The sequence below is a fragment of the Selaginella moellendorffii genome, unplaced genomic scaffold, assembly GCF_000143415.4.
Source record: "Selaginella moellendorffii unplaced genomic scaffold, v1.0 SELMOscaffold_70, whole genome shotgun sequence".
Classification (NCBI taxonomy): domain Eukaryota; kingdom Viridiplantae; phylum Streptophyta; class Lycopodiopsida; order Selaginellales; family Selaginellaceae; genus Selaginella; species Selaginella moellendorffii.
The window spans coordinates 36,537-50,030 of NW_003314331.1; the positions used below are offsets into that span (position 1 = coordinate 36,537).

The 13,494-nt window shown below is 49.1% G+C and overlaps 3 protein-coding genes across 3 annotated transcripts; all 3 read left to right on the top strand.

Moving 5' to 3' along the window:
* Positions 1–4,108: 4,108 nt before the first annotated feature.
* On the top strand, positions 4,109–8,185 carry LOC9640132 (probable leucine-rich repeat receptor-like protein kinase IMK3). The gene is made up of 3 exons (XM_002985731.2): positions 4,109–4,480; positions 4,550–6,220; positions 7,200–8,185. The coding sequence occupies exons 2-3, from the start codon at positions 4,555–4,557 to the stop codon at positions 7,895–7,897; spliced, it is 2,364 nt and encodes a 787-aa protein (XP_002985777.2). The 5' UTR covers positions 4,109–4,480; positions 4,550–4,554; the 3' UTR covers positions 7,898–8,185.
* Positions 8,186–8,238: 53 nt separating this feature from the next.
* LOC9640133 (tubulin--tyrosine ligase-like protein 12) lies at positions 8,239–11,708 on the top strand. Its single transcript, XM_002985732.2, has 16 exons — positions 8,239–8,493; positions 8,549–8,776; positions 8,840–8,967; positions 9,027–9,225; positions 9,281–9,406; positions 9,452–9,708; positions 9,774–9,881; positions 9,939–10,080; positions 10,131–10,287; positions 10,351–10,508; positions 10,563–10,886; positions 10,939–11,013; positions 11,073–11,142; positions 11,197–11,354; positions 11,406–11,557; positions 11,608–11,708. Exons 1-15 carry the CDS (start codon positions 8,239–8,241, stop codon positions 11,553–11,555), a joined length of 2,535 nt encoding a protein of 844 aa, XP_002985778.1. The 3' UTR covers positions 11,556–11,557; positions 11,608–11,708.
* LOC112340771 (pentatricopeptide repeat-containing protein At1g11290, chloroplastic-like) lies at positions 11,624–13,471 on the top strand. Its single transcript, XM_024659747.1, has one exon. It carries the CDS (start codon positions 11,624–11,626, stop codon positions 13,469–13,471), a length of 1,848 nt encoding a protein of 615 aa, XP_024515515.1.
* Positions 13,472–13,494: the final 23 nt, after the last annotated feature.

The following is a 13,494-nucleotide window of genomic DNA, read 5'->3' on the forward strand; positions in this document are numbered from 1 at the left end:
GCATCTAGCAAGAAGAAAACTAGGAATTCGTGGAATGGAATGGGCTGTCACACAAGGATCTTGCGAGAACCCTAATACATCACAAACAGAACATATGTTTTTCTTATTCAAGCTTTCCGAGCGACATAGCTTCGCGGTTGAAGCAATCAGCAGCTAGGTATGTCAGCAGGATGGAGCCGAGCCTTCTCCAGAGGTAAACAGACTGTTTCGAAAGTTAGATGAGAAGATGAGGACCCGACTGAGTGAACATCTCCATCTTAAATGCAGATGAACTTACTGGTGCAAGTTGTCACAAAGTTCTTCAGCTTGGAATCCAACTAGACGAACTTTGTGGCAACTTGCAAGGCGGAAGACGAGAAAGGGCCTGATAGGCAAGTTTCAATCCAGTGAGAGGTACACCGTCCAAATGCCGCCTGCAACCAAGCCTTAAGGGATCCAAGATCACTGTTGGTTCGCATTCTTTGGATGTCAAACATGATCTACAGAGCAGTGCTTGTGAGATCTGGTAGGCTTCTACAGCAGTTTATGATCTCGAGAAGAATTGTTTGTGTTTGCTCTTTGTAGGACCTGGATGAGATTCAAGGCTATATTCTTCTCGTGAGTCTTATGGAAAATAGCCGTCACTGCGACGATCCATTACTGCCTGGTCACTGCGTAAGTTTTCTCCCTTTTTATTTCTTCCGGTCCATTCAAGTATTAATGCGGAAGTTTTCCAGGTTGCCATAACTTACTTTGTGGATAGACAACGGCCTCCTTCGACAATGCAATGCATGTCTCGAAAGGTCCAGGGTCTGGGAAAACAGGTGCTTGCAAACTTGAACCACGTAGTCACTTCTACTCTCTCAGCGTTGGAACATTTATTATAGAAATCATATCCAATTATAATTATAAACTATTTTATTGATAGCTGGTAAGCTTTAGAATTGTATGAAATAGCATCTTGGGTGCAATTCCTATGCAAATGTGGCATGCTTCATAGTAATATTATAATTGACACAATCATGTTATCATGTGCAATTGAAAACAAAAGAATATGTCCAAATAAATAGATTCGGATATTATATTTAGAAATTATAAACATGTTCCCACAATTGTGTTTTGAACTAGAATGGAAAATATATAGTGATCATAACAATAGTCGATTGCACTAGAAAAATGTCTGGGTTTCATCTCTTTACTCCTTAGCAACACCTCCAAGTTTGATAACCTTCTCTCAGTTGTGATCCTTGCTTGGACCCGGTGGTGTTGTTAGAGTATTCTTGGGAAGCTTTTGGAAAACTTGGCCTTCCAGCAACATCTTCCTGTTGCCCGTCGAATTGATCGCCACTTCACTGTTATTCATTCCAATCCTGAATAAAGATCCACTCACTCCACCATGGCACTCGCAAAGACACGGAGAGAACATCACCATCATCACGAGGAAGACAGCCAGCGCCTGAGTAAATCTCGCCATTCCCAAAGAGCCTAGAACGGATCCGGTCCCTCTAGACGATGATTCTTAGCACTGTGATCGCGTTGTCAAAATCTCCAAAACCGGTGATATGAATCGTCGAGAACGTACCTTGAAAACTCTACTATGATCGCCCGAGTGGAAAAATTCGATGCGTATGCTTGGACATGCCCTACCTATTATTTGTTTTTTTCACGCGAGTCCAGGAACTGCCGCGCTACCGCGTAATGAAATCTCTGAGTGTGAAGATTTGCCGTACTCGTGAGTTGCTTCGAGTGCTCTTGCTTCGTCTGAAACTAAGGCACGAGCTCTTGGCAGAGGTTTGCGGACTGGGAACTTGTCTCCCGATAATTTGTAAGTTTCCTGGAACACCTTTTCTATCTCAGAAACTCGTTTGTCGCCGTTTCTTTTCCTTGATTGTTTACAACATCACAGGTCCCATTCCTGAAAACATTGGAAACTGCACAAGCTACGAGATCCTGTGAGTATTTCTTTGTCGTGTGTTCACTTATTGATTTCTTTCCGTACTTGATTGCAGTAGAGATCTCTCGTATAACCAGCTGGGGGAGATTCCTTTGAACATCGGCTTTCTTCAAACTAGCTTTGTTGATCTCTTGACTTAGAAACTCATGGAGCAGTATTGCTTTGTCTCTTCCAGGGAACAAACTTGTTGACAACATTCCAGACGTGATCGGCCTTATGCAGGCTCTGGCAGTTTTGTAAGTAATTTTATCTTTGATGTGTTTTAGTTCTCACTTGGTTTTTACAGGGATTTAATAACAATGACCTTGAAGGACCGATTCCTGCTAGCGGCTTTGGCACCGCACCCTGGTAAAGTCAACGATTGTCTTCGTTCTGACCTGGTGCTGAGCGTACGTGGACCGGTTGCATTCTACGCAAGAAAGAAACTGGGGAATAAGCCACAGTTTTGCTGTGAAACGGGTACTCATTTTCAAGTTTGTGTTCTCTAGGTGATGTGGTTGCCTGCGAAACTATCAGAAAACATTCCTGTTCTCTGCAGAATCGAATGCGAACCTGGCTTCCTCCATCCGGATGAACCTTAGGCAAAATAAACTATATTGAGATGTAGAGAGTATAAAAAACAATCGTCTATGCATGCATACAATCAAGCCTATATCCCCTACAGGCCGCGTTCTTCACGAGTTAAATCTGCAAGGAAATTTACTGCATACGAGCAACCGTCACGGCCGTCAGAATTCTTCTTTGCAACCGAATGTCAAGTATTCTGGAACCTGCGATCGCTCTCTTCGCTGTTGTTGTAAATTTCTTTGCCCATACGTCAAACTCCTTTCTCAGAGTCTTACCAGATGAAAAAAAGCGCCAGATTCTTTCTCGTATATATAAATTTTCCCTTGTATATATACATGTGTATGCTTTCAATACATGTTGATGGTGGCTTTAGTAAGCATGGATCTTCTTCCCAAAAGGCCTATATATCTATCTATCTATATGCTGTTTTGATAGTCTCGTGGTGCCCAACTTGCAGCATGAGGATGGATCAAAATGCAAGGATTTGGTATATGATCTAGTTGCCAAGACCGAAGTCGACCACCAATCCTACCTCTAAAATGTAGTCGTGCAGCAAGAATCCGTCCAGATGTCTTTTCTTTCTTCTTGGTGGCAATGCTGACTCTCCTATTAAATTGTCATGTGTGGGTTTCATGTAGCTTTCCTCTTGACCAGTCTGATCTATCCAGTTCTTAAGCGGCGAGAATTGCATGCTCCAATGATCGTTTCAAAGCTCTCATGGTTTGGGGGTTCACGGTTTGGAGGTTCACGGTTTGGTTTCTAAAACTTTTCTTAAGATCAGTGAGTTCCGGCCATGGCCCATGCCCTCCAGGCCCTCGCCTGTCCAAATGGCAAACACATTTGCATCTGAGGCGCAGACTGAAAAGTACGTATCATCAAACATCATCGTCAACAAAAGATATATGTAGGTGGAGGGCATTCAAGGCCCCCAAAAAGGACCCCTCTCCTTTGTGATTCCCAACGTTCGCTTGGGGAGCAATCGTTGGATCAGCAAAAGTGGCTCCAAAAAGGACTGGATGGATGGATCCATAAAACCAAAAGTTTCGATCAAGGAAAAGGAGCACTATGCCACTACATGCGTGAGATTATATCACAAAAGCAATTTTCGCTATTAATCTGGATTATATACTTTGATTCATGCAACTATTATCGCTATTAATCTGGATTCCAAGCTCTGTTGTACTTTGATTCGTTCTTTCTGGCAGTATATAGTTTATGAGGACGAGAAAATTTGTTGCGAGGAAAGCAACAGTTTGTAGGGCAGTGCAGGCTGACCAGCACATCCGCCCAGGACCAGCGCGATCTTAATACACATAAATGGAACAGTTAAGCTCCACACAAAGTGGGGATTTTATGGTAACACATCTCGAGCAAAACAAAGCAACCAAGCAAAGAAATGCCAAAAGAGTTTTACCAGAGGAGTGGACCAGTAAATGACAGTGAAAGGGGATGAAAGGGATCGGGAGAGATGCCAGGGGATATTCGCCGCCTCCGGCATGGATAGCCGTTGGAAAGCCAAGGATGGCGATTTAGCCGTTGGTCTCGTGGCGATAAAAGAAAAGAGATTAGCAAGTTAATCGATGCTAATCGCTCGAAATGCTGGGGCAACTCCACAAACGCGAAGTTGATGGAGGGATGGATGGTAGATATGGCATGGTAAAAACTTTTGCCCGGGGGGTTTTTACTTCTAGGGCTCTTGTTTTAGGTGGCTCTTTAGCTTAGGACGGAGGTGGAGAAATGGTGGTTTGTGTGGAAGCAAAGCCGCCAAGGATTCTCGCAAAGCAAAGCAAGCAAAGACTGGTACACAGTTAAGTAGGAGCTTTCTCTCTCGCGTGTGTGAGAGGATTTCGTGAGGAGCGGGCATAGATTCCACCAAGCGAGCAAAGGGTTTTAGCCAATCTCCCCAGCTTTGGAGGAGATCGAGAGCTTCCAATCCATCCGGCGAGCCAGCGGGCGAGCGCGGCGCGAGGAATCGAGCGGGTTTGTATTGGTTTGATTGATCTCCTCCTTCTCGATTGTCTGGAATGATCGTCGATCGTTGTGGTGTAGGAGCGATGACGAGGAGGAGAGGTTTTAGATTCTTCCTCCTGGCGGCAATGTGGGTCTTCTTCTTCTTCTCGCCGGCGCCCAATATCGCCCAGGACGATGGCGATGGCGGAGGAGGAGGATTGGGAGCCGAGGATGGGATGATTGTCACGGAGGAGAACCTGGCGGCGCTGCTGGCGATCAAGCACGCCTTCATGGACGCGCAGGGCGCATTGATCAGCTGGAACGAGACGGGCGTTGGGGCGTGCTCGGGGAGCTGGGCGGGGATCAAATGCGCGAGGGGCCAAGTGATCGCGGTCCAGCTCCCGGGCAAGGGCCTGGGCGGTAGCCTCTCCCCGCGATTCGGCGAGCTCACGGAGCTCCGCAAGCTCAATCTCCACAGCAACAGGCTCGAGGGCTCCATCCCATCATCGATCACGGGCCTGGCAAATCTTCGCAGCGTCTATCTCTTCCAGAACAGGCTCACGGGGACGATCCCGGCTGGCCTGGGCCGGTCCCCGCTAATGCAGGCCGTCGATCTCAGCGGTAATAGGCTCCAAGGGGACATTCCGGCATCGCTTGGCTCTTCCGGCAGAATGTTCCTGCTCAACCTGGCGGGGAATAATCTAAGCGGTGGGATCCCACCCGAGATCGCGGCGTCGGCGTCGTTGATCACGCTGATTCTGGCGCGGAATGGCCTGGATGGGGAGATTCCCACCACCTGGCCCGATTCCGGAAAGCTGCGGACTTTGGATCTCTCGCGGAATAATCTCAGCGGCGAGATCCCGCCGTCCATCGCGAGGCTCCGGAATCTCACCATCCTCGACGTGGCCTCCAATGAGCTCTCGGGCGGGATCCCTGGCGAGCTGGGCGGGATCGCGGCGCTCCAGCTGCTCGATCTCTCGGGCAACCGCTTGAATGGCAGCATCCCGGCGAGCATCGGGCAGCTGGGCAATCTCACCAGCGCGAATTTCTCCGACAACAATCTCTCCGGGCGAGTGCCGCGCTTCGTCCATGGATTCAACAGCTCGGCGTTTGCGGGGAATGCCGGGCTGTGCGGGCTGGCGGGGCTGGTGGCGTGCCAATCTCCCGTGCCATCGCGATCGCCCCAGCAATCCACCCCCGCCGAGAGGCGGCGATCCAGGAGCCGGCTGAGCAAGCTGAGCTTGATCTGCATCATCGTGGGCGGAGTGCTCGCGCTGGGCGCCGCGATTTGCATGCTCATGCTCATCGCGTGGAGGTTCCGCGAGCAGCGGGCGGCGGGCGCGCACGAGAGGGCGAGCAAGGGCAAGGCGGAGTCGAGCGTGGATCCCAGCGGCGGGAGTAGCGGTGGTGGCGGCGGCGGTGTTGGCGGAGGGAATGGAAATGGCGGGAATGGGAAGCTCGTCCACTTTGATGGGCCGTTCTCTTTCACCGCGGACGATCTTCTGTGCGCGACCGCGGAGGTGATGGGCAAGAGCACGTATGGGACGGTGTACAAGGCGACGCTGGAGAATGGGAACACGGTGGTGGTGAAGAGGCTGCGCGAGGGGATCGTGAGGAGCCAGCGCGAGTTTGAGGCGGAGGTGAGCGCGCTGGGGAGGATCCGGCACACGAATCTGGTGGCGCTGCGGGCTTACTACTGGGGGCCCAAGGATGAGAAGCTGCTCGTGTTTGATTTCATGCATGGTGGGAGTTTGGCCGCGTTTCTACACGGTGAGTTCTTCTTCCTTGTTCTCTTTCTTTTGTTCTTCCTCTCTTCTTTTCTTCTTGGTTTCGTGGATGGTGTTTGCGAAGCTTTGCTCGAGCTCGTTTGGTTTGATTCTTTCGTCTAGATTGGTTTTTCGACGTTCTTGCTTGATCGATTTGGCGAGTTTTTCATGAACGGTGTCCTCCTCCTTCGTTCTCTTGCTTCGCTCGTTCTCTCTTTCTTTGTTCTTCTGTCTCGTTTTTCTTCTTTGTTCTTCCTCGTTCTCATTGTTCTCTTCTTTTCTTCTTGGTTTCGTGGATGGTGTTTGCGAAGCTTTCTCTTTTGATCGTGAGCTCGTTTGCTCCCTTTTCTCCGTGATGCGTCTAGATTGTCTTTGCTTTGTTTTTTCATGTTCTTGCTTGGTCGAGTTTTTCCCTCCCTTTTCTAGATCTTTGATTTGGTTGGCGATCGACATTTTCGATTGTTCGCGTGGGGTCTTTGATGGTGGACGTTTGGCTGGTTTGATTGTGTGCGTGATCCGATTGTCCTTGAATTCTTCCGACCTACACGCGTGTTGCGAGATTTTCTTTGTTCTCTTCGTTTCTTCTTGCTTTCGTAGATGGTGCTTGCGAAAATTTCTTCTTTGATTGCGAGAATAAGCTCGTTTCTCCGTGGTCCTTTCGTCTAGATTGTCTTTGCTTTGGTTTTTCCATTCTGCATTGAATGGTAGCGAGCGTCGACTGTTTGCGTGTGGTCTTTGATAGTGGTCGTTTGGCTGGTTTGATTGAAGTGTGCTCGATCCGATCATCCTCGAATTCCTCCCACGTACACTCGTGTGTGCTTCACTTGAGAGATTTCTGTTCTTCATTCGTGCATGGAATCTTAGGATCCATTTGACGCAAAGTTCTTTTTCTCTTGTGGCATTTAAGTTCTTCATTCGATCGTGCATGGAAGTCTTACGTTCCATTGACTCAAAGTTGGTCTTTTTTCTGTGTGTTCTTGCAGCTCGGGGACCCGAGACGCCGCTGGGATGGTCGACGCGCATGAAGATCGCGCTGGGCACGGCCAAAGGCCTCGCCTACCTCCACGACGCGGAGAAGATGGTCCACGGCAACCTCACCTCGAGCAACATCCTCCTCGACTCCCACCTCAACGCGGTCATCTCGGACTATGGCCTCTCGCGGCTCATGACCTCCTCGGCGGGCTCCAACGTTCTGGCCACCGCCGGCTCGCAGGGATACCGGGCACCCGAGGTGAGCAAGCTCAAGAAGGCCACCACCAAGTCGGACGTCTACAGCTTCGGCATCGTGCTGCTGGAGCTGCTCACCGGCAAGGCCCCCGGTGACGCGGTGAGCACCGCCGACGGTGGCGCGCTGGATCTGCCCGAGTGGGTGTCGAGCGTTGTCAAGGAGGAGTGGACGTCCGAGGTGTTCGATGTGGAGCTGCTCAAGGGGACCGCTCCATCTGAGGATGATATGCTCAACACGCTCCAGCTCGCGATGAACTGCGTCTCGGCGTCGCCCAGCTCCAGGCCGGATATGAACGAGGTGCTGAGACAGGTGGAGAGCGTGGCTGGTGGCGGCGGTGGTAGCGCTGGCGGCGGTGGTGATCCTACCAGGTATTCTCCGGGGTCTGGAGCGGCTTCTTCGACGCAAGGAGCTGTGACACCACCACCTCCGCCAGCGCCATCGTCGTCGTCGTGAAAGTTTGTGTAAGTTAGATTGGTTTCGATCGATCGATGGTCATTGTTTGACAGGAGAATTGATATGGAAAAGCATCGAAAGAGTTCCAAGGATCTTGGAGGGAAGCTCCAATGATCTTGGAGGGGAGAAGAAGCCAGAGAGGAAGAAGAAGCTGCATTTTGCGGGGGGGAGAAGTTCGTTTGTGCTGTTTCTGTTTTGGGGAGGATTTTTTTTCCATCATACAAGCCCAAAGCTTGCAAAGTTTTAACAGGCCTTTTAAAATTTAATTTACATTTTAACTTACTTTAACATTAATTAAACTAGATTTAAAACTTCGCGATAAACCCTAAAGGTTTTTGGCGATGGAGTACCGAGAATTCGTGGAGACGCACGGCATTCTCCTGGCGGCGGCTGGATTGCCGGGCGATCTGTATGGTAAGCTCCACCACAAGCTCGTCAACGATGTCCTGGATGGCGGGAGTGTGTTTGAGATCGAGGAGTGCGAGAATGGGAGGCAGCGGCGGCTCCTTCTCGCCGGCGATGGGATCGGCAAGGAATCGGATGTGTTCCTTGTTGATCATGCCTGGTCATTCCGGCTCCCCGATGCTCGCAAGCAGGTAATCCATCCCATCCAGGATTTTTCTTCACAATATTTTGCTTCTTCTTCCACAGCTTGAAACGATTCCAGGGCTAGCGGAGAGAATGGCGGAGCTTATGTGCGTCGCTGGCGATCAGGACGATCAAGAGAATGAGATTGATGCAGATGAATCTCACGAAGACAAGGAAGAAGAGCTTGCAAAGAAATTAGGTGGCGATGAAGAGCCTTTGTGGCTGGAGCTCGATGAACTGGGAATCGACGATGAGAAGCTGGAGTCTCTAGATCTTGCGACTGCATGTCCGGTGAGAAACTGTTGTTTCCTCCCTTTTGCTTTCTTTCGACTTTTAACGTTTCTCGTTTTCTAGAATTTAATCGCTCTCAGTCTTTGGGGGAACGGACTCGAATGCGCGGACGTGCTACTTAATGTGCTCTCTGGTTTACGCTCTTTGCGAGGGCTCTGGTTGAATGAAAATCCCGTAGCTTCAAGCGAAGTGTAAGTTTCGGTTTCAAAGATTTCTTCGATAGATCTGATTGACAGTGGTGCTGACACAGGATACTGAAAGATTTACCGGACGCTTGTCCAAGCTTGGAGATTTACAACTCCAAGCTTCTTGGAGATTTTGGCTGGTGGTCGATTGGGTTTTGCTGCGGATTGATTGATTCAGAGAATCCACTTGGAAGCGAAGGTTTGCTGGAAGATGTGGAGAATATTGACCTTTCTAATCGTGGTATCAGAAAGCTTCCAACGAAGGTAAGATTTTATCGCTTTTTTGTTTGCGTGATTTGTAAACTTTCGACTGCTTCAGGGATTTAATCACGTAGTATTGCCAAAGCTTACGAGTCTTAATTTGCGGGGTAATTCTTTTGAGGACGTATCAAGCGGTGACCTCTTGCAAGCTCTGAAGTCGTTTCCTTTGTTGAAATCTTTAGAGGTAAACTTGTCTTTGGTTGGAATCTCTTCTTTATCTTTTTTGTAGATTGATATTCCCGGTGCACTTGGTAATAGTGCATTGAAACTCAGTAATGATCTGCCTAAGCTGCTAGAGATAAATGGCGTGGCTGTAGTGAAAATTCTGGAAGAAGAGAAGGATTTTGTGGATACTCGCCTCAAACAACATTTTCCTCTCTGGAGTCCAGAGGAGCCACTTTCAGAACGTGTTCTTCGAGCGATGTGGAGATATATAATGACATACAGATTAGCTGACGAAGTGAAGCTGGATGAGATGCCAGTGTGGTAAGATGTGAAGTCTTTGTCTTTTTTTTTTCTACTCTTGATTTTTTTCGAACTTGTATTGATAGGTATGTTATGGATGAACTTGGGTCTGCTGTGAGACATAGTGATGAGCCAAACGTGAAATTTGCTCCATTCATGTTCCTTCCTGATGGGTCAATGAACTCAGCTGTGAGGTAGAACTTATTCTCTATTCCTTTTTTCGTTTTTTAATTTCTCTTGTGTTCAAGCAGCTATACTTTAATGTGGCCTACCAAAAACATTACAAAAGGTGAAGAATGCACCAGAGACTATCTTTTAGGATTTGATGAGAAAAAACAGCGATCGGCACGTCTAACTGCATGGTTTCATACTCCAGAAGCATACTTTGAACAGGTAGTTCTCGCTTATATTACTTCTATATTCAAAACCTCATATTTGCGCAGGCATACAAAGACCATCACCAAAAAATTCATCCTTCAAAGAAGCCGACTGATATTATTTCTACATCACAGCATTCAAATGGAAACAAGAGGCATTTCACTGTTTATAGTGATATACCTCAAGTCATGGACTTTCTGAATCGTCCTGAATTTACTCTAAGTAAGATCATCTATACTCATTTCTGGATCTGACTGTAATTGATTGGGAATTTTGTTTCTGCAGTTGACGATCCAAGCAAGGCCGATATCATCTGGGCAAGCTGGCAACTTGACGAAGATGCTTGTAAAGCGTTTGGTCTGAACCAAGACCAGTTTACTAATCAGTTTCCTTTCGAAGCCTGCATTGTTATGAAGCACAACCTTGCAGAAACCATGCGATTGGTAAATTTTAGTCCTCCCTTTACAGGATTTTTTCTGACTTTGAAGAGCTTGCAGGCGTATGGAAACCCGGAATGGCTTCCCACTACTTACAACTTGGAATCCCATTTAGCCGCTCTCATTGGGGACTATAATGCCAGAGAGAAGCGTGGCGACGATAATCTGTGGATTCTCAAACCATGGAATATGGCTCGTACAATTGACACGACGGTGACAAGGTCCCTGCCAGCGATAATACGACACATGGAAACCGGGCCAAAGATTTGTCAAAAGTACATCGAAACTCCTGCTCTTTTTCGTGGCAAGAAGTTTGATCTACGCTACGTTGTCTTGTTGCGTTGTTTGCAACCCCTGCAGCTGTTCTTGTGCAATGTCTTCTGGGTAAGTTTCTTGCAAGCACTTTCTGTGAGTTAATCAAATCTTTTCTTTGCAGATTCGACTGGCTTTGAATGACTACACTTTGGACGAGAGCAGTTTGTCCGATTACGAAACTCATTTTACTGTCATGGTAAAGGCCGAACTTTTTTCTTTTCTGCCAACAGCATGGTTCATTGTTCTCGCTTGCAGAATTATAGAAACAAGCTGAATCACGTCAACACCCACGATTTTGTTCCGGAGTTTGAAAAGGAGCACAACGGTACTCAAACCTTTACTCGTTGGTTTCTCTTCAAACTAAGTTCTTGACGTGCAGTGAACTGGCGTGACATACACGAGCGTGTCAGGGAGATGTTGCGAGCTGTTTTCGAAGCAGCATCGACTATCCACCCGGAAATGCACAGCCCCAAGTCCAGAGCAATTTATGGTGTGGATGTTATGCTGGATACTAACTTTCATCCCAAACTGCTGGAGGTAAACGAGCTCAAAGTTAACAATCTCAACAATTTCGGCTTCTAAATGCAGGTTACTTACTGCCCAGATTGCACGAGAGCGTGCAAATACGACGTGAAGAAAGTTGTGGGCGATAACACCGTGATGAAGGGTGCTGATTTCTTTAACAACGTTTTTGGTTGCCTCTTCCTCAACGAAGCTCAAGACATGACTCCACTTTAAACGTAAGTCATACATACAGAGCCAGGGACCTAACTTTTTCTTTTCTTTGTAGGGCGGCATGAGCAGGAATGAAGTGTCGAGCTATTCTATCGACTTGTTTCCAACGATGGGTGATCTCGATTTACAGACAAAGCTCAAGGTACAATGAGAAAACGGAGTCCAGCGCGTCTGCGTCTATAGGTGTTCTTCTCGCTGCATCGAAGGCCTGTCTTGTTACAAGGGACTTGCAAGCTGGGAAGAAAGTCCACTCCGATGCCTCTTACGCCGGGCATGCGTCGGACGTCTTCATCGCGACCACTTTGATCAACATGTACGCGAAGTGTGGCAGCACGGTTGATGCTCGGGCAGTTTTCGACAGCATGCCTCAAGACGTGGTCTCGACAACTGCTATGATCCTGGGACACGTAGAAAACGGGGAGAACGTCCGGGCTTTGGAGCTCTTTTCCGGGATAGTTTTTCGGCCGGACGCTCGAGCTTTTGTTGCTGCTCTTCGGGCTTGTGCTGGATTAGCAGCCGGCGAGGACGGGCAAACCATTGGAGGGAAGATGGTTAAGCGGGATTCACTAGAGAAAGGAATGGCAGTACACCATCAAGCTACGGAGGCCGGGGACGACACCCATATCTTCGTAGCAACGACGCTCATCGACATGTACTCCAAGTGTGGGAGCCTGCTGGATGCACGAAGAGTTTTCGACAAGATGGCTACGTACGACGTGGTCGCCTGGAACAGTCTGCTGATGGGATGCGTAGAGAACAGGGAAAGCGAGCTAGCTCTGGTGTTACTCTCGAGCATGGAGGATCTTTCTCTAGCTCCCGACGCTCGGACCTTCGTCGCATCACTCGGGGCCTGCGCGATCTTGGCCGAGTGCGAAGCAGCGAGTGAAGTTCATGGCCAGCTCCTCAAGGTGGCGAGCCTGGAAAGGGGCGATGCTCTACACTCCCGAGCAGTGGACTGTGGCCTAGACTTGGACATCTTCGTCGCCAACACGCTCGTTGACATGTACGCCAAGTGCGGGAGCATGGCGAGAGCTCGCAGCGTCTTTGACAAACTTTGGCACCGAGACGTCGTCTCGTGGACCGCTCTCATCCTGGGCTACGCCGAGAACGGCGATGCGGAGGTGGCTCTCGAGTTGTATTCGCGGATGAGACGCGATGGCTGCGAGCCCGACTCGAAAACACTGGTGGCGGCTCTGGTGGCGTGTGGGAACTTGGTGGCGCTGGATGCTGGGAGAAGGATCCACGACGACGCAAGGAGGCTCGAGCTACACAGCAACGTACTCGTTGGCAACGCTCTGGTGGATTTCTACGCGAAGTGTGGAAGCATGGAAGCGGCCGAGGAAGCTTTCAGCTCGATCACCAGGAAGGATACTATATCCTGGAACTCGCTCGTCACAGGTTACAGCAAGCAGGGTGACGCCGAGAAGGTCTTGAGTTTGTTCCAGCGGATGCAAGAAGGTGGCGGCGAGAGGATCAAGCCAAACTCCATTACTTTTCTCTCGGTTCTCTCGGCGTGTGGCCACTGCGGACTCGTCGACAAAGGAAGAGAGATCTTCCAGGCCATGGCGAAGCAGCACGGTGTAGAGCCCGGGATGGAGCACTTCCACTGCGTGATCGACATGCTGGGACGCGGTGGTCACCTGGAACAAGCGTTGGAGACGATCGAGGCCATGCCTTGGGCAGCCGACGCCACGACTTGGACGATCGTTCTATCCTCGTGCCGAAAGTGGAAGAACGCGAGGATTGGAAGGGTGGCGTTTGATCGATTGATGGAGCTGGATGGAGGCAAGGAGTCGTCGACTTACTTGCTCATGGCGGGGATTTACGCGAGCGCTGGAATGCGGGCGGAGAAAGAAGAAGTGCTCCAGCTGGCACGCCACGTGTCTAGTGACGTGGACGTTATTACTGACACGACATAAAATATAATCACGACCAGTTACTA

Bases quoted from the DNA above. Each gene is read 5' to 3' on its own strand.
- LOC9640133 (XM_002985732.2), top strand. From the start codon at position 8,239: ATGGAGTACCGAGAATTCGTGGAGACGCACGGCATTCTCCTGGCGGCG. The intron at 10,887-10,938 runs GTAAGTTTCTTG...TTTTCTTTGCAG, and splicing joins TCTTGTGCAATGTCTTCTGG to ATTCGACTGGCTTTGAATGA. The intron at 11,014-11,072 runs GTAAAGGCCGAA...TCTCGCTTGCAG, and splicing joins AAACTCATTTTACTGTCATG to AATTATAGAAACAAGCTGAA.
- LOC112340771 (XM_024659747.1), top strand. From the start codon at position 11,624: ATGAAGTGTCGAGCTATTCTATCGACTTGTTTCCAACGATGGGTGATC.
- LOC9640132 (XM_002985731.2), top strand. From the start codon at position 4,555: ATGACGAGGAGGAGAGGTTTTAGATTCTTCCTCCTGGCGGCAATGTGG. The intron at 6,221-7,199 runs GTGAGTTCTTCT...GTGTTCTTGCAG, and splicing joins TTTGGCCGCGTTTCTACACG to CTCGGGGACCCGAGACGCCG.